The sequence below is a fragment of the Lacerta agilis genome, chromosome 5 (assembly GCF_009819535.1).
Source record: "Lacerta agilis isolate rLacAgi1 chromosome 5, rLacAgi1.pri, whole genome shotgun sequence".
NCBI lineage: Eukaryota > Metazoa > Chordata > Lepidosauria > Squamata > Lacertidae > Lacerta > Lacerta agilis.
Genome location: NC_046316.1, coordinates 32,661,109 through 32,679,360, shown reverse-complemented (window position 1 = coordinate 32,679,360; position 18,252 = coordinate 32,661,109). Strand labels below are relative to the sequence as shown.

General features: G+C 41.8%; 1 protein-coding gene across 1 annotated transcript; it reads left to right on the top strand.

Moving 5' to 3' along the window:
• The first annotated feature begins 1,098 nt into the window (after positions 1–1,098).
• Positions 1,099–17,674, top strand: LOC117046810 (putative lysosomal acid lipase/cholesteryl ester hydrolase). The gene is made up of 9 exons (XM_033149221.1): positions 1,099–1,308; positions 2,159–2,276; positions 4,625–4,820; positions 6,584–6,693; positions 7,192–7,331; positions 9,009–9,155; positions 10,614–10,685; positions 13,451–13,522; positions 17,160–17,674. Exons 1-9 carry the CDS (start codon positions 1,180–1,182, stop codon positions 17,391–17,393), a joined length of 1,218 nt encoding a protein of 405 aa, XP_033005112.1. The 5' UTR covers positions 1,099–1,179; the 3' UTR covers positions 17,394–17,674.
• Positions 17,675–18,252: the final 578 nt, after the last annotated feature.

Here is an 18,252-nt window from a genome sequence, read left to right as displayed (position 1 = left end):
CTTTTGCATAGTCAATGAAGCAGAAGTAGATGTTTTTCTGGAACTCTCTAGCTTTCTCCATAATCCAGCGCATCTTTGCAATTTGGTCTCTGGTTCCTCTGCCCCTTCGAAATCCAGCTTGCACTTCTGGGAGTTCTCGGTCCACGTACTGCTTAAGCCTGCCTTGTAGAATTTTAAGCATAACCTTGCTAGCGTGTGAAATGAGTGCAATTGTGCGGTAGTTAGAGCATTCTTTGGCACTGCCCTTCTTTGGGATTGGGATGTAGACTGATCTTCTCCAATCCTCTGGCCACTGCTGAATTTTCCAAACTTGTTGGCATATTGAGTGTAGCACCTTAACAGCATCATCTTTTAGGATTTTAAATAGTTCAGCTGGAATATCATCACTTCCACTGGCCTTGTTGTTAGCAAGGCTTTCTAAGGCCCGTTTGACTTCACTCTCCAGGATGTCTGGCTCAAGGTCAGCAACCACACTACCTGGGGTGTATGAGACCTCCATATCTTTCTGGTATAGTTCCTCTGTGTATTCTTGCCACCTCTTCTTGATGTCTTCTGCTTCTGTTAGGTCCTTTCCACTTTTTTCCTTAATTGTGGTAATCTTTGTATGAAATGTTCCTTTCATATCTCCAATTTTCTTGAACAGATCTCTGGTTTTTCCCATTCTGTTATTTTCCTCTATTTCTATGCATTGCTCGTTTAGAAAGGCCCTCTTGTCTCTCCTTGCTATTCTTTGGAAATCTGCATTCAATTTTCTGTATCTTTCACTATCTCCCTCGCATTTTGCTTGCCTTCTCCCCCCCGCTATTTGTAAGGCCTCATTGGACAGCCACTTTGCTTTCTTGCATTTCTTTTTCATTGGGATGGTTTTCGTTGCTGCCTCCTGTATAATGTTATGAGCCTCCATCCACAGGAATGTCCTGGACGTTACGAGGCTCCATTACATCAGAGGAATAACCTGGACGTTAAGCAAGACCAAACCAATCATATTAATTAGAGATGATTTGCCTTTCCAGGAAGGTGTTGTTTGCTCTTGACAAATAATGTCAACCTATTTAAAGTCATGTTGTTTGTCATTTCATTCTGCAGAACCTAAGTACATCTTCTTAGTACATCTAAGAACCTAAGTACATCTTTAATTTAGCTTTGTTGAGGAGCAGTCTTGTACATCTGGGCTGAAAGATGGATTTGCTTCCACGCAAATCAATGATATGGCTCTTCATAATGGGGGCAGGCTTGGTCCAAGTGCTTATTAGTCCAGGGATATTGTGGAAAAGAAGGAATGTAGACCCAGAAGCGACTATGAATACTGTAAGTCATTTACCTTTTCCTTCCTCATCTTCTTAGCTCAAGGCATCTTTGATAATTAGTGTTGCTTAATGGTGCTGTACTCCACATCCCCGAAGCTCATTTTCCATGGACTGCTGGGGTTTTAGGGGACAAGAAAATATTTATTATAATAATATTTTGAAATAGTACCCTCTCCTCCCAATGCATCATTGCTCAGGGTAGCTTGGAATTTTATTTTTTTCCAATCTCAATAAAGTTCCCAGCATTTGTTTCATGGAACACCAGTGCTCTGTGAATGTCAATTAGGTGCTTTGCAGTAGAAACTCTAGCATCCTGCACAGTGCATTATAATTGTTCAACAGCAAGAACAAAAATCATTCAGTGGTTCACCAAGTCCCTCAGCAATTTTCAAGTGGTCCAAGGGAGAGGGAGAGGACAGCAGCAACAGCAGCAATTGGCTGGGAAGGTATCCTGGGAAGACATTCTGCAACAAAAGGCTCCCTTCGTTTCTAATTTCAGCAGAGGGAGGCAGGTAATCAGTTCTTGGACATTTTTGGAACTGACAAAAAAGTGATTGCGTGAGACAGCCTTACTACCTTTTCTGGCTTATCACCCATCTGCACACTCCAGTTATCAATTGCATTATGTGGAAAATAAGTGTTTAGTAGTGCTTTTTTTCCAGGGGGTACTCAAGGATACACAGTACCGGTGCCTCTGTTTATTTGTTTGTTTGTTTGTTTAAAAGTATGGGACTTACTATAAAAACTTCATGGTGAGTACCACCACCTATTTTTCTAGAAAAAAGCAGTGGTCTGTAGACATCTTACAGTTGCTTGTTAACCTTTCCAATCACACCCTCTCTGCCCTGCAGAGCGAAATTATTTCTTTCAGTGGATATCCCAGTGAGGAATATGAAGTGGTTACAGACGATGGTTATATTCTGAGTATTAACAGAATCCCTCATGGCAAAAGAAATCAGTCAAACAAGGGTGAGTGTGTGCTTTGAGGTATATATTGCGTGTATGCATATATACAAATGTTCAATATTTTGGGTATTATTATTATTATTAAATGATGAATTCTTGCTTTGCTAAAGTTTGATTTAGTGCAAAAGAACATAGGCAGTTTGTTTGGTAATGTGCACTATTATTAGGATTTTTGAGTGTGTCCTTCTTATATTTTTTCTATAATATTGCAAAAGATAGGCCAGTGTTTTTCAACCTTTTTTGGGCAAAGGCACACTTGTTTCATGAAAAAAATCACGAGGCACACCACCATTAGAAAATGTTAAAAAAAATTAACTCTGTGCCTATATTGACTATATATAAAGTAATTTTTCAATTTTCCCCACGGCACACCAGGCAACATCTCGCGGCACACTAGTGTGCCGCGGAACAGTGGTTGAAAAACACTGAGATAGGCCATATAGGTAGTTGAGGCCAAGTGCTTTTTACTCCTTTCCTGAACTATTAAAGAAGTATGGAAATATGATGACAAGGAGATGAGGAAGCTGGAATAAATAGTTCATAGTCCATGTTGACATCAGCCTTTTTTTGTCCTGACGTAGCTGTGCTGTCCATACCTTCTTGACCCAAGTCATAGGGAACTGCATGCAATCTTTTTTTTGTGGGGGGAAATCGCTTTAGTTACAAAAGAGTGTTTTTGCATTCATTTAAGATAAATTTGCTTCTGCCATTTATAGAGGGTCACTGCCTGAATAATAAAAAAGGAGAAAGAAACCAGGACTGTGAAGAGTTGGTGACACTGCCAATTGCATTGCCCAATGGCTTTGTGTGTTGTATGCAGCTTTTTCTTGAGTGAGAAGTGAATTGCAAGAAAAAGGGAGGGGGGCAAGTCATGCTGGAAATGCCAAGAGATGGAGGGCATCTTCTTCCACATGTGGTAGGCATGTAAGCAAGCCATATATGGGGAACTGAAAAAAATGTTAAAGATGACACCCCCCCCCCCCAAACCAGAGGCCTCCCTTTTAGGAATAACAAACTCTGATATCCTCAAGAAGGTACTTAATCTCTTCCTGTATGCGACAACAGCAGCGTGAGTAATCTATACACAAAGGTGAAAAGACCAAGAAATCCCAACTAAAGAGCAGCAGCAAAATGAACCTTAGACATGCCTTAGACCTGGTGTTTACCTCTATGGATGTCGGTGATCTGACACTAAGTAAAAGTGAAACAAAAGAAGTGCCATGGTCAGATCACTTCCTGGTGCAACTGGACTTCTCCATGACCCTTCCCCTCTGCCAGGAGGTGGGACTGATTTGGATGGTCCACCCCCACTACTTAATGGATCCAAATGGTTTCCAGAGAGTGGTAGGAGATATTTTATCCCACATTGATGGCCTTTCAGTTGATTCCTTGGTGGCCCGCTGGAATGCAGAATTAAGCAGGGCTATCAACTGTCTGGCTCCAAAGTGCCCTCTCCGATTGCATGGAGCCTGGATAGCCCCATGGTTTTCCCCAGAGCTGAGGGCAAGGAAACAATCGTTGATATGGCTAGAGCACCGGTGGTGGAAAATTCATTCTGAATCGGACCAGACACAGGTTAGAGCTCAACGTCGAGCCTACCAAGTGCCGATAATGACAGTGAAGAGGATCTTCCTCACAGCCTTTATTGCATCTGCAGAAAACAGCAGCAGGAGACTCTTTCAGGTGGTTCATAATTTAACAGAACCACCTGCGCCACCGGTGTCTGATAAGGCCCCCAAGATCTCCTGCAATGATTTCGCCAAAAAAAAAAAAAATGCTGTTAAAAGAAAGAGGTAGACTCCACCATGGGAGTAGGGCTGGGGTGAGAGATTGCTAGAGTCCTGTCTAGTCAAGTTGCCTGGAATAAATCATGAATGCAATATGTAAAGCAAGTGTCCCCCCCCCCCAAATTGCTGCCCATGCACGTTTTGTGTCCCAAGTTTATAGTAGCTGATATGCAGTAGCTTCCAGTGAAGTGGCATTTGTGGAGTACCATTGCTCTCCTGATTTCCCAACAGTTTGGTTCACTGGAGCTTATTGAGAGGAAGAGGGGAGATGCAAGGTTGGGGGAGCTTGACCTGGTGTTGCACATAGAGGTGAGGGAATTGGATTGGCTCTGCCAACATGCACTGCTCCCTTCCCTTCTCCCTCTCTGTAAGCACAAGCAACCGAGTTTGTTGGAAAGCCACGAGATTAACATTGCCACACCTGCACCACTTCACTGGCTGCTACTTGAAGTATGGAATGACAACTGCCGTTCAAGGTTCTGATGGATCACTGTCTTGTTGGAAAGAAACACTGAAGAAACACTCTTATACCCAGTAACTATACTTAAAAGACTTCCATTTTAGATCAAAAACCCGCAGTGTTTCTGCAACATGGCTTGTTTGGCGCTAGCAGTAACTGGGTGACGTCTCTGGAGAACAGCCTGGGCTTCTTACTGGCTGATGCTGGCTATGATGTTTGGCTAGGAAACAGTAGAGGAAGCACCTGGTCCATGAAACACATCAGCTATAATGTGGAGCAAGAAGAATTCTGGCGATTCAGGTAGAGTGAGCTTTCTAAACTTCATTATGTGTTTCTGGTTCCTAGTTTTCCTTTTGGTGTTTTTAATCTGCCATGCTCTTCCTCTTCTGTTTCAACATTGAACAGCACCCTGATAATCTGGAGGTATAGAAATTTATTTCCAAATAAATATAATTGGTAGTTGTTTCTTTAAACAAACAAACAGCACATATTGTTCATGTGGGGAATTAGATGCTCTGATGAAGACTGGAAGATGATAAGATCCCCCAAAGATGTGCTCTGTGGGGAGCTGACTTCAGGCAGCAAGCTCACTGGCTGACCAACTGTGTATTACAAAGATGTTTGCAAACATGATGTGAAGGCTAGTAACATTAACCCCACCATGTGGGAATCTCTTGCAGACAAAAGCAGTGCCTGGAGACAGATAGGTGGTATATCCACAGTGAAGAACAGAGGAGAAATTACCACTGGGATGAGAAATGGCATGGTACACCTGCACCAGTAGAACCAGATGCCTTCATCTGCCCCAGCTGTGACAAAACATGTCTCTCCTGTATCAGTCTCTACAAGCACAGCAGGCACTGAAACTCTTTGACAAAATAAAAATAAAAATTATAAAATGTCCAGTAGCACCTTAGAGACTAACTAAGTTTGTTCTTGGTATAAGCTTTCATGTGCATGCACACTTCTTCAGATACACTGAAACAGAAGTCACCAGACCCTTATATATAGTGGGAGGGTGGGGTGGGGTAATGAGATATGCTAATCACCTGCATACTATCCCTTGCTTTTTCCTGTTGGACTAATTTCAGTCGTTAACAGTTGTCAACAGGCTTACCATACCCATTTAGTCAATCACCCATCTCCTACTACCCTCCTGAAAAAACCCCACCCCACCCTCCCACTATATATAAGGCATTGCTAAACTCCGTAGATATTAGCAAATCAGGTTGGCTTTGGATGTAACTAGATTTTATGTAGGAGGACCAAGTGCTAGTGCCAAATTTTTGTTGTGGGTGCTCAGCACCCATACAACAGGGCCTCCAAGGTGACTTCCAGGGCTCCTAGGTGCCACTGTGGTGCGTGGAATGTAATGTGACTTCATGACATCAAGGGGCAATTTGACATCATGACCTCACATTACATTGCACACACTGCTGGGCACCCATAATCTGCGGCTGAAGTCGGCACCCCTAGGACTAAGTGTGGGTCCTACTGATTACTTGGCCAGAATTTGAAGCTCCTCAGATGTGCAGGGAGGTGAGGCAGAGGCAGAGGTTTTTTAAAAAAGCTTTTTGTTTCTCATTTTGCTTCCAGTATTAGAGTCACACTAGTGTCAGCAACAGAAGCATTCCTCTCCCACTTCTAATCTGTCTGTGTTTTATTTTCATACCACCCAACAGGTTTATAGGCACTCTACTGGCAATTCCTATTCTGTGCATATGTGTTCTAGAGTCATGACTTATTTGACTCTCCAGGTGCTGATATTTGACATTTAGGGAGAGCTTGCCTGTTAAAACTGTCACATTGCAGGAACCCCATGGCCACTGTGAACTATGTGGTAGACTTTTTAAGTTTTCAGTGAACAGTTCATAGTGTTGTATTGACTGCTAGTGAACAGTGCCAATGGAATTATCTAAAGATATGGCTTAATTTAAATCAGATTGTTTCACAAATGTTCAGAGAATTGGTAGTCCATGGAAGAGATGATCTCTGTATTGCATTGGCTGGAGAAGTCTGTATGCAAATCTGAAAACACAGTCTGTTATTCCTTTACTTTGCAGTTTTGATGAAATGGCTAAATATGACCTTCCAGCTTCAATAAATTTTATCCTGAGAAAAACTGGACAAGAGAAAATATTTTATGTTGGTCATTCCCAGGGCACCACAATGGGTAAGTTAGGATCTAACAGGAAGCTGTAGCTTAACAATCCTGGAAGTACTTTATTAAGGCTCCTAAGAGGAGGGGATATGAGCATGGACTTTCCAATATTTCTTTTGACTTGAAGCATGTGACCATAAGCCATTCCTCACAGGCCTTACAATAATGTATACAGTCAAATCTCGGTTGTCAAATATAATACATTCAACTTCTGAAACGTTTGAAAACCAAGGCACAACTTCTGATTGGTTGCAGGTGCTTCCTGCACTCAAGCGGAAGCCATGTCTGATATTTGGCTTCCGAAAAATGTTCAGAAACTGGAGCATTTACTTCTGGGTTTTCGGCGTTCCAAACGGAGCTGTTCGGGAACTGAAGTTTGACTGTACTTTATTGCTTTTGTGTTAAGAGAAAAGTAGGCCAAGATTTTTTTTTTTCTTGTATTGTGATCAAGGCAGTAGTGCCTGCTATATTCATTTATCTTCTGTTTTTATTTCCCATCTTGTTTCTTAGCATTCATTGCATTTTCAACCATGCCACAGCTCGCCCAGAAGATAAAAATGTTCTTTGGATTGGCACCAGTGGTCAACATGCTTTATTCTATCAGCCCACATTCAACTGTGCTCCTTCACACTTCTGAATACTTGTTGAAAGTATGCATTTTGGACCAAATATTTGTTTAAAATAGAGGGTGCAAATATCTCTGGCTGTAGCTAAGAACTTGGGAATGTACCCATCATTTGACCTGAGGCCATTTGTCATTCTCACAGACACCTAAACTGTTCAAGCTGGCGAATGCTGAAATTTGGTATCAGAGTGTTGCTCAGTCTAAGCTCCTCTGTAAAAATTGGGGTGCCCATTTTTCTGTCTTGCTGTATCATGGGTGCCAGCACAAAACACCTGCTGTGGGCAGGGAAAAAAAGAGGTGCTGGTTTGAGAGCAATCCTCAAGTGCCCAAATGAAAGCACTTGGTACAAACTTACAGTTCCCACCGATAGGGGAAACTGTATATATAGAAGTTCCATGAAGATCTTGATAGTATGATGGCATATTACACCTGTGCGTAACTCAGCTGCCTTTAAAGCAATAATGCTGGACAGTTATAGGAGAGTGTATTTATTACAGTGTTGGTTTATTTAAAGTATTAAACAATGTACAGTATGAGTATAGGACAAGAGAGCCAAACCAATCTACTGAGAAATAACTTGGGATGATCACATTGTGGTGGGCAGTTACAGGCACCTGAGCCCATTTTCTGGGATCAGAAACATTTGTTGATCATGTTGGAGGCTTTTAGGGGCTTCTGTGTTGGCCAAATGTCCCCTCACCCACTTTTAGCTCAGTAATTCATACAACAACATTGTAACATGATCAGTTTTGTTCCCAGATTAGAGTCTGGTTGGTGGGAGGACTGAGAACGAGAGATTGTGGATTGTCTAAAGCCCCATACTGACTGTGGCTAGTGGGATATTTGATTACCTTGGGGGCTTTATGATTCACAGCTCACCCTTGGCTGCTATGCTGCACTATTTCTACCCTAGACAAAATCAGATTGAAGTGCCCTTTTCAGATTGTGGGAACAGCCACTCCTTGTATTCTCAACCTGGAGAAGCCACTCCTTGTATTCTCAACCTGGAGAAGTCAAGACAAGGCAGTAAAATCATTCTCCCTTATGTTACCATGTAGACAATAGAGAAGGGGTGCTGAAATTACTAGGGAATTAAGTAGGATTGCCATATTTCAAGTTGTTGATTTTTTTAAAATTCCCTACATCTGGACACATAATAGCACTTCTGAATGTGGTATTTTGGATATGTCCGGACGCATGGCAACCCTAAATTAAGTGATTTCAAGCACAGCACAACTATTTGGCTATTGGCTATTTGTGGCTATGTTTGCATAACTGCAAGTCTATTGCATATTTGGGCTCCTACTGAAATGATGTTCATGTTCTGGGAACCAACACTATCTGGCCTGTTCCCGAACCACGTTGGAAGGGCACCAGTTGCACATTGCATACATCTCAAGATGCACTTTAACTGTGCCATCCTGTCTCTTCGATGGCTGTAATTACAATGCCCATGTCTTGAATATAGCAGAAGGTCCTTTTGCTTGACTATGCATGTGGGATTTGAATTATTGTTATTATTATTATGGCCATAGATTGTTGAATGGGCATTCTGGCCTAACAATCTGAGTAGAAGATTCTCATAATACTGTCTGTGATATTTTCTTGCTACCTGATATTGCTGGAAGTATCTCTAGGGAAGCAGTCTTGACTAACAAAATGACCTACAGTATGTACTAATGTTTTTTTTTTGTTTTGGCAGGAAATATTGGGAACCAAGCAGCTTGCTGCTCAAGGCAAAATTTCTAAATGGTTTGCTACTAACCTGTGTAATCGTTTCTTACTTGATCATGTCTGTGGCAGTTTTTTCTTCCTAGGGAATGGCTTTAATGTGAAAAACATGAATCTGGTAAGATTTCTAACTACATAATAGGAGGTAAAGAGTGTGATCTAAAGAAAAGTATGTGGAGGCTTCTTTGAAATGATTGCTACTTATAACATCCATATCTTAATTACCCCTGGAGAAAATGAGCTTGAGGTGGATCCCAGATGACTACTTCATCGAGCACTAGTGGATAGTGTAATTTGTGATATTTTGGGCTGTGCGCACAAACAAAAACCAACCCAGGACTGCCACTTAAGTTTAAGTATTTAATTTGAGTTAAATTGGTCTACCTTCTTGATTCAAAATGGTGTCCTGCATGCAAACATAGTTGAAGACTAATATATCCACCTCAGCAGTCCTAGTACAAAGTCTGGCAATGATATATTGAGAGGCAACCTGATTGGTTGGAGCTGTCCTGCATATTGGGCAATGATATCTTCAGAGATGTCCAAGTTGGTGAAGGTTGAAATTGTCATCTCAAATTTAACCAAGACTTGCAGAATGGGGTGAAATATCTTCAGAGGTGTCCGAATGGGCAGAGCTATTGTTGTTGTTGTTGTTGTTGTTGTTGTTGTAAAATTCTTGTCTGGTAGCATCAAGGCAGAAACCTTAAGAGGGCACAGTTGCCACATTCCTTGATACAATACAATGTAACAAATATTAAATACACAATAAAAATGAGAGCAAAAATAAGAACAAAATAAACCAATATGGCTTTGTGTACAGATACTTGTAAACTGGAACTTAATATTTGTGTGCATTGAAAGATGGTGCACATCAGCCCAAGAAACATGTGAAGAAGTGAGAAGTCATGGTGTGCACCAAGGCCTGGTTAAGGTGCTTGGGGGCCCTTGTGAAATTCCCCATACAGGGGTCCACTTCCTCAAAACAGAATGCAGGCAATGCCTTATGGGTCAAAAGAAGGCTGCATCTTCCTTGCCACCATGATGCAATAGGACCATAGCTAAGAGCATTCCTGAGTTTCAGTTCATAGTTCCTGATAAGATTCCAGGAGTGGCCCTTAACCATGGTTGGTAACACAACTGGACATGGCACCAAAGTAGGGTGGAGTGAATTCATGTCATACAGGAGGAATGTACACAATGCCATGGCCCACTGCACAAATGAATGTTATTTGATATGTCTGCAATTGCCCTGGTTGTACTATATAATGAAAAATATTATAATTTGGGCTGTAATCATGTGCATCGTTACCTGGGTGTAATTTGGTTGAACACAGTACAATTTACTTCTTAGTAAATGTTTTATCCTGAGAAAAACTGGACAAGAGAAAATATTTAGTCTGAAGTGTCAAGTTGATCTCCAAAACTTGCATGTAATTGCTACTTAAACACTGATTCCTGGATGATATCCAGATGTTGAGCTCTGGTGCACTCGTTTTGTTCAAACAAACCAAATGGAATTGAAATGGCTGTTACACTTTGAGATAAATTCAGCTTATCACTTTGCTCTTTCTTTCAGACTCGAATCAATGTATATTTGTCACACTGCCCAGCTGGGACATCTATCCAGAACTTGTTTCACTGGCGTCAGGTAGCACCTAAATCCTCAATTCTGTTAAAAGAAGCTTTGTGTATTGATTAAAGCTTTGAGAATATTGATCATTTTCAAAAGAACAGGCTATTAAGAATGAGATCAAGAAATGTAACGGAAGGAAGCATTCAACTCAATAACTCAGACTCTCTTTTTACATATTTTACAACAAAAATATTTTCTTCTTTAATAAAGGAATTAAAACTAATGTGATTTTTTTAATGACCAAAGAGCAGTATTTCACCAGCAACAAATATACTCATTTCCCCAGTGAATTTGTTTTGTTTTTATTCACAATATATTCCTTCTGTATTTAGATAAACAAACACCACATTTCTGCAGTATTTTGTTGATTTGTGTCTTAATGAATAACTCAGGTTTTGGTAGTGCCAACTTGCTTAGATTACAACTCCCATCAACCAGGCCACGCTGGCTGGGGTTGATGAGAATTGTAGTCCAAAACATCTGGAGGGCTCCAGGCTAGTGAAGGCTGTGTGTCAGTAGCATAAGGCTGGCAAAGAAGTGCCATGATATGGGAGCACCTGGTCTTGAATGTAGTTGCTGGTAATTTCTGCATGGCCCTGTGAAAACAAAACAGGGTTGGGGAATCTTACTGACACCACAGGAGTTTCTTATCCAGATCAGTTTCGTAGGTCACATTTAACAGCAGGGTGGGGCTGCCTACCTTTCAATAACCTGATGTAGCAATGGATGATTTCAAAGTGTGTTGCAAGGTGCTGCTAAAACTAATCCCTCCCCTTTATTTTTGCTGGAGAGTCTGATGCAGACCTCTTGCTGATCTGTATTAACAAGTCTTTTAAGAGAAACTCCTTTCTGAATTGGGAAGGGATTTGAATGGAATTCTGGCAAACGCAGTAGGATTTTCACCTACCCACCCCATCAACTGGCCTCAGCGGCGATCTCAGCTGGATAGTAGGTGGGAGAATTTGGGAGAAGTGTTTGGGCCAAACTGGATCCCCTGGCAGAATAAGATTGTCTTGTGACATGGAAGTTCCAGGTACCTGGTATATATTTTAACTTACTTAAGTCCCCATAAGTTTAATCCTCCATGAAAGATTTGGAGGATAGCCACATATGAACTGGCCATTTTTACTGTAGCTTCCCATTTGGAAATGCATTCCCCAAGGAGGCTCACCTGGCCTCTTCATTACATATCTTTAGGCACTGAGCAAAAACATGCCTCTTCTCCCTGACCTTTGGCTAATTACACAACCTATGGCCTTTTAAACTGGTTGTAAGGGAGGAATGGTGGAGACCTCCTCCCCAGCCTGACTCTTCCAGAGAAGAGGAAGACAGTTAAGAATTACAATGAGCGTTCCCCACATAAAATGGGGTGCGCATGTTGCGAGGTTGCGAGGAGACCCATTAGATCATGGTGGCAGCTCCTGGTAGTTGGTCTGGCTTGCCTTCCCCAGGTTGGGATACCTGTGGACTACACCTACTCTAGCAGCCACCGAATCCCAGCTGGGGAGGTGTTGCCGGGGGGATTGGCCAGGTAGAAGGAGGGATTATGCAGTACACACAATAGAGATTGAGGCATACCTGGGAAGCGACCGTTTGGATTCAGAGCTTCCCCACCCTCCACTCCCTCAATTGATGTTTACTTTGCAGGTTTAACCACCTTTTTCCACACCACACAGCCACACAGGCGCTGCTATGACAAGGTTGCTGTTAAAGGGCCGGAAAGGAATTTCCCTGCATTGGCAGGTTTTGCCTTTCCCGTAGCAATTCGTCACAACTTTGGCGGTTGCAGGCCTTGGGCGGAATCCTTTAGTCATTTACAGGATGGGGGGCGTGGGGCAGTGACCCCCGCCCCCATTGCGGTGGTGATAACAGGGTTCCCGTTAAAGGGGTCTCAGGGGGAGGCATTGACCAAACGCCCAGGGTCGTCATTGCCCTCCCCTTCCAGCGGCGGCGAACATAGGGGGTGGGCTATCTGCTTGAACATATGTTCTCCAGACTAGCCCACTTCCCAATCATGCTGGATAACCCTGAAGTTACCCAGAACCCCAGCTGGGGGGCTGGGAAGGATAAACGCCCAATGCCTGAGCCAAGGTCTTCCTACATCTGAAATATTAATAAAGTTGTGGCCAATTTAATCCCATACAACGTTGTCATGAGTTGTTATTTCCCTCAGGGGCTGCCCCGGGGTTTGGGGGGACTTCGCCTGGCCGCGCAACAGGAGTATGAGGGAGGAAACAGATAAGAGGGAGATGAGGGGGGAAGCTGGGAAATGATGGGAGACATGGAGGGGGAAGAGGAAGCACCAGAGTGAGGATAGCTGATAGACACAATGTCTTTAGAAAGCATTCCAGACCCCCTCTCTCCCAGAACCCAGCGAGCCTTGAAGGTAGTAGAGCAAAGAGCTAGGAAACAGTGGGCTCTCAGCGGCACCCATAGGGAGATGATGACAATGACGAATGAGGAAGTGGGAGAAAAGGGGGGTGGAGAGTCACTCGGGATGACGCCATTATCCCAAGAGGCTGTGTTCCAAGCCTCTCTCTGTAAATATTGAATAAAAAGCAGATGGTAAGAACTTTTTCTTGTCTTGTATGTTCCTCGCATGTCTGTTGTGTCTGTGCGTATTGTTTTGTTATTATGTTATGTAATTTTGTGTTTTTATATAGTAAACTACACTATGATCCTCAGGTATTTATTGATTAATAATAATAATAAACAGCAATAATAATAATTATTATTTCCCCATTTAGTTTTTTCAAAATATGGTGCACTTCTTTTTTCAGAATATGAGGAGTGGGAAGTTCGAAGGCTTTGACTGGGGTAGCAAGGAGGAGAACATGGCTCGCCATAACCAGGTAAGAATTTTTCACTAATTGCATCTCTCTCTCCCTCTTTCTCTCTCTCTTTTTCCTCCCCTCCCTCCTCTGTTTATATGATGGTAGACATCGGTAAGGTATGGCAATAGCTACTTATGGCAAAGGCTGCTGTTCATATAATACATGGTGGATAAAATGTAACTTCAATATGAAACAAAATAGTTAAAGGTCATAATCTTAAATGACGTTTATAACCAGGCTTTATATACACAAAATGTAATGAAAATGATAATGATTTATGTCCCACCCATCTGGCGTTTTCCCAGCCACTCTGGCTGGCTTACATCATATATAAAAACATTTAAAAAAAACACCAACCATTAAAAACTTCCCACTATAGGGCTGCCTTCCGATATCTTCTAATGGCTGTGATGCCCATGAATATGTTAACAAAATCTAATATGCAAATCCATAAACTGTCTATTTATCAAAATAATATATCTACAATTATACAATAAACTGAATAAAAAGAAAATTTCTGTACAGTGCATGAGATATTCTTATACTTCTTTAATTATATTAATTAGATAGCTGATATGGCTATATAAGATATTTTAAATGTTTTTTAATCAAACTTTCTGGATAACTGAAATACCAAACACATTATAGCATTTTATGCTTCTTCAGTGGACTATTTTGCTATACCTTCAGTTGGTACAGGTTTGCAAAAAACGCAATCATCTGTTAAAGCAATGCATATAACATTAGAACCATAACTCAAAAATAGGAATGTTTGAAAGTAAGCAAGCAAGCAAGCAAGCAAGTAAGTAAGTAAGTAAGTAAGTCAATATAATGATAAACTTACCAATTTAAATTTCGACACCACAGGGATCATGAGTGAACATAAGTGAAAGAACCTGCTATTATTATACTCACAATATTGCACTGTTGGTCTGATTACAATAGTTTCTAGCTCCATTTCATAGAAATTCCTCACACTGTGTCAGTGGCGCAGTATGAGGGGGGCAGCGGGACCATGGCCCCGGGCACACAATTTTGAAGTGGTGCAAATCAGGCACCCCTATGCAGGGATTCCTGCCCTGTTTCTGGGGGTTTCTGGGCCCTGGAATCTGGCCCAGCCTCACTGCCGTGTCTCTGGCCACCTTGTTGAATGGCTGCCCAGCCAGCACATGCTTGCTCTCAATTAGATAGTGAGCAGGTACAGATGGAAGCAGGCAGGCAAGGGGCAACCCTAGTGTGGCCCAGTCCAGCATTCCTCTCTGTGGGCCTTGCAGGGATTTGCCTAACAACAGCCATGTTGGCGGGCCATGCTCCGCACTCTGCAGACAGGCAGCAGGAGGCACAGTGTGGCCCCACATAGCTCTGGGGGCAAGGGCTGGGCTGGCATGGTGGACTCCATTCACCAGAAAATGAAGCTACATTGCTGCATTGTGTAAATACAGTGATGGCAATAACCAATATTCCACAGACACATACGGTATATTAATGTCATGGAATAACTAGAATGGCAGGAAATGTGGCATAATTTCCAACAAAAGTACATCTTCAATTTGTTACATAACAGATACCCATTTATGTCCTCCTGAAGTCCACCAGGTGCTACTGTACTTAATTTAGAAGAGTTTGGATTTGATATCCCGCTTTATCACTACCCGAAGGAGTCTCAAAGCGGCTAACATTCTCCTTTCCCTTCCTCCCCCACAACAAACACTCTGTGAGGTGAGTGGGGCTGAGAGACTTCAGAGAAGTGTGACTAGCCCAAGGTCACCCAGCAGCTGCATGTGGAGGAGCGGAGACATGAACCCGGTTCCCCAGATTACGAGTCTACCACTCTTAACCACTACACCACACTGGCTCTCTGGATTTATAGATCCATATGACTGCCTTCCTTTTAAATTATGTCTATAATTGTTTCTCTGAACCGTGTATGTTCTTAAAGCATGAAAATATTAGATTTAGCATCATGTTGCTCTTCTATACAGTGTTTAAGCAATGGCCCATGAAGCTCTTTGGTCCTTACGCAACATCTGTATTCTCCTATCCAGATCTTAATGTTTTTCATGGTCGTGCCAATGTATAAGGAAACTTGCACTGATCTTCATTAATCACACCCTTGTGGTTATATGATTCATTAGTACACACTCTACAATGCAAACAGAGGAATTAGCTGGCCCAGCAATACCTCTATGGTGTTAAAGAGGTTTTGGATTTGCCAAAATATCTCTTAGATAAGATACATATTTACTATAGGAAGTAGTCTCCAGATTCCCTGGAAAATAGCTTATTTCTGTATCAAATCTCTCTCTCTCTCAGATTTAATATGGGAATGTAGGTTTGTTGACAAATCTGCAAGATGCCAGGTGTCAGTCCTCAGTCCCTTGTCATAAAATGAAGATATTATTTACACTCTCCTCCGAGGGTCTTCTGCTGGTTACTTCACTGCAAGAAGTGAGGTTACAGGGAACCAGGCAGAGGGCCTTCTCGGTAGTGGCGCCCGCCCTGTGGAAAACCCTCCCTTCATATGTCAAGGAAATAAACAACTATTTGACTTTTAGAAGACATCTGAAGGCAGCCCTTCAGATGTTTGATGTTTTATCATGTTTTGCTATTCTGCTGGGAGCCACCCAGAGTGGCTGGGGAAACCCAGCTAGATGGGCAGGGTATAAATAAAATAATAATAATAATAATATTTTATGTAGCAATATGTTACCATTATATAGATTGCTTCTGTCCAGTATGTATGTTCCTTCAAATCCATATGTAGATTTGCTAACTCAGATGTCTGCTTTGTATGATGATATCCAAAATGTGCAAGAATGATCTCTTTTGAAACTGAAATTATGTTGATTTGGTGCTCATGTCACTAATGCAAAAATGAAATGGGCTCTCCCTCCTTCCCTCTGTCTCTCTCTATCTGCCTATATGTGTATTACTTCCATTTTGCTTAAAGGATCCTCTATCATCAATATGACTTCCTTCTGTGGAATGTTAGTATAAAATGAAGCTCCATGAACACTTCATTATCAGAGAATGATATGATAAAGGAAATAAATAGACAAATTTTGCATGCAACAACCTTCTTCAACCTAGTTCCTTCCAGATGTTTTGGATGACAGCTCCCATCAACCCAGGAAATAAAGCCAATTGGCTGAGATGATGGGAATTATAGTCCAAAACATCCAAGGGCATAAGTCTTGGGAAAGCTGGCCCTCTGAAATATAGAATAATTCTTATTATCAGGTTGTGTTGGCTCTGATAGTTTGACTTAGTGTCACATACAAAACACCTCATTTCCTCAGAATGCACAAAATGCAGCACATTCCACAAGACCTGATTGAGATTATGCGAAATGGCCTGAGAATGTACAAAAAACAGTCAATATATGCACATTGTTCAAAGCCTGTTGGAAACCGTATATATTTACCAGGAAATGTGAACAAGTTCCTTTTCATGGATGATGTGCTTATTCGCCACAAATCATCGTATATCTGCACAATGTCCAGTTGTTATGCACATTAAGCACTCATTTATATTCCCCCATAGCGTGTGTGTGTGTGTGTGTGTGTGTGTGTGTGTGTGTGTTTTGATCAGGAGGTTTTTGCAGAGTCCTAACTTACAAAGTATTTTTAACCTGTTATTTCCCCCTCTCTTTTAGGAAACAGCACCTTCCTATGATATTAAACAAATGACTGTTCCAACAGCTCTCTGGAGTGGTGGAAACGACTGGGCTTCAACCCCAAAGGATTCTGCCCTGTTGCTGCCTCAGGTCTCAAACCTAGTTTACCACAAGTTTATTCCTGACTGGGCACACCTGGATTTCATCTGGGGCTTTGATGCCCCACAGCACTTGTATAAAGAGATAATTGAGTTTATGCAGAATTATCAGTGAGTTTGTGATCCTGAAATAGTCCTTCAGGAATTCAGCATCATGAGTCCATGTCTATGATGATGACGACAGCAACAACAACTACAAACACTATAATTTTTTTAAAAAAATCACCTTGGAAAGAAATCCCTATGTTTGTTCACACAAAATAATCCCTTTGAAATAATATTTTTGAACTGCTTATCATTATTTATATCCATGCATTTTTAATGGAGGTGTTGAGACATAACTCAAGTGACTTCTCATCACAGTACAGTGGTACCTTGGTTCTCAAATTTAATCCACTCTGGGAGTCTGTTTGACTCCTGGAACAGTTCAAAAACCAAGGTGCAGCTTCCAATTGGCTGCAGGAGCTTCCTGCACTCAATCGGAAGCCACAGAATCCACCACAGACGCTAGGCTTCCAAAAAACGTTTGCAAACATTCACTTCCTGGTTTGCAACGTTCGGGGGCTGATTTGTTTGACAACAAAGGCGTTTGACAACCAAGGTACCACTGTAGTCATGAAGAAAGGAACTATGATCTTCCCAAACTCTGTTATGCAGTGTGAGGTGGAAACAAGTTATTTGCTAACATCTGTGGAACTGACAATATGAAAACATGATTTGGATGGTATTGAACTAAGTTTTATTGAGTGTAGATCTATTGAAATTAATGAATATGACTAAGTTGAATTCCACCCCACTGCCCATCACAGAGTTAGGATGACCAGCTCTACATTCAAGTGTTCCAAAACAGTAAACCTGCATCCTGTAAGTAGCCTGGTATGTCACAGTTTCCTGCCAACCTAGCAGTTCTAAAGCACATCAAAGTGCAAGTAGATAAATAGGTACCGCTCCGGCAGAAAGGTAAACGGCGTTTC

What these genes read in the sequence shown, in the direction of transcription:
- LOC117046810 (XM_033149221.1), top strand. Translation starts at nt 1,180, where the DNA reads ATGGATTTGCTTCCACGCAAATCAATGATATGGCTCTTCATAATGGGG. An exon ending in TTCCCAGGGCACCACAATGG is followed by an intron (nt 6,694 to 7,191) that starts GTAAGTTAGGAT and finishes CTTGTTTCTTAG; the next exon opens with CATTCATTGCATTTTCAACC. An exon ending in ACTTGTTTCACTGGCGTCAG is followed by an intron (nt 10,686 to 13,450) that starts GTAGCACCTAAA and finishes TTCTTTTTTCAG; the next exon opens with AATATGAGGAGTGGGAAGTT.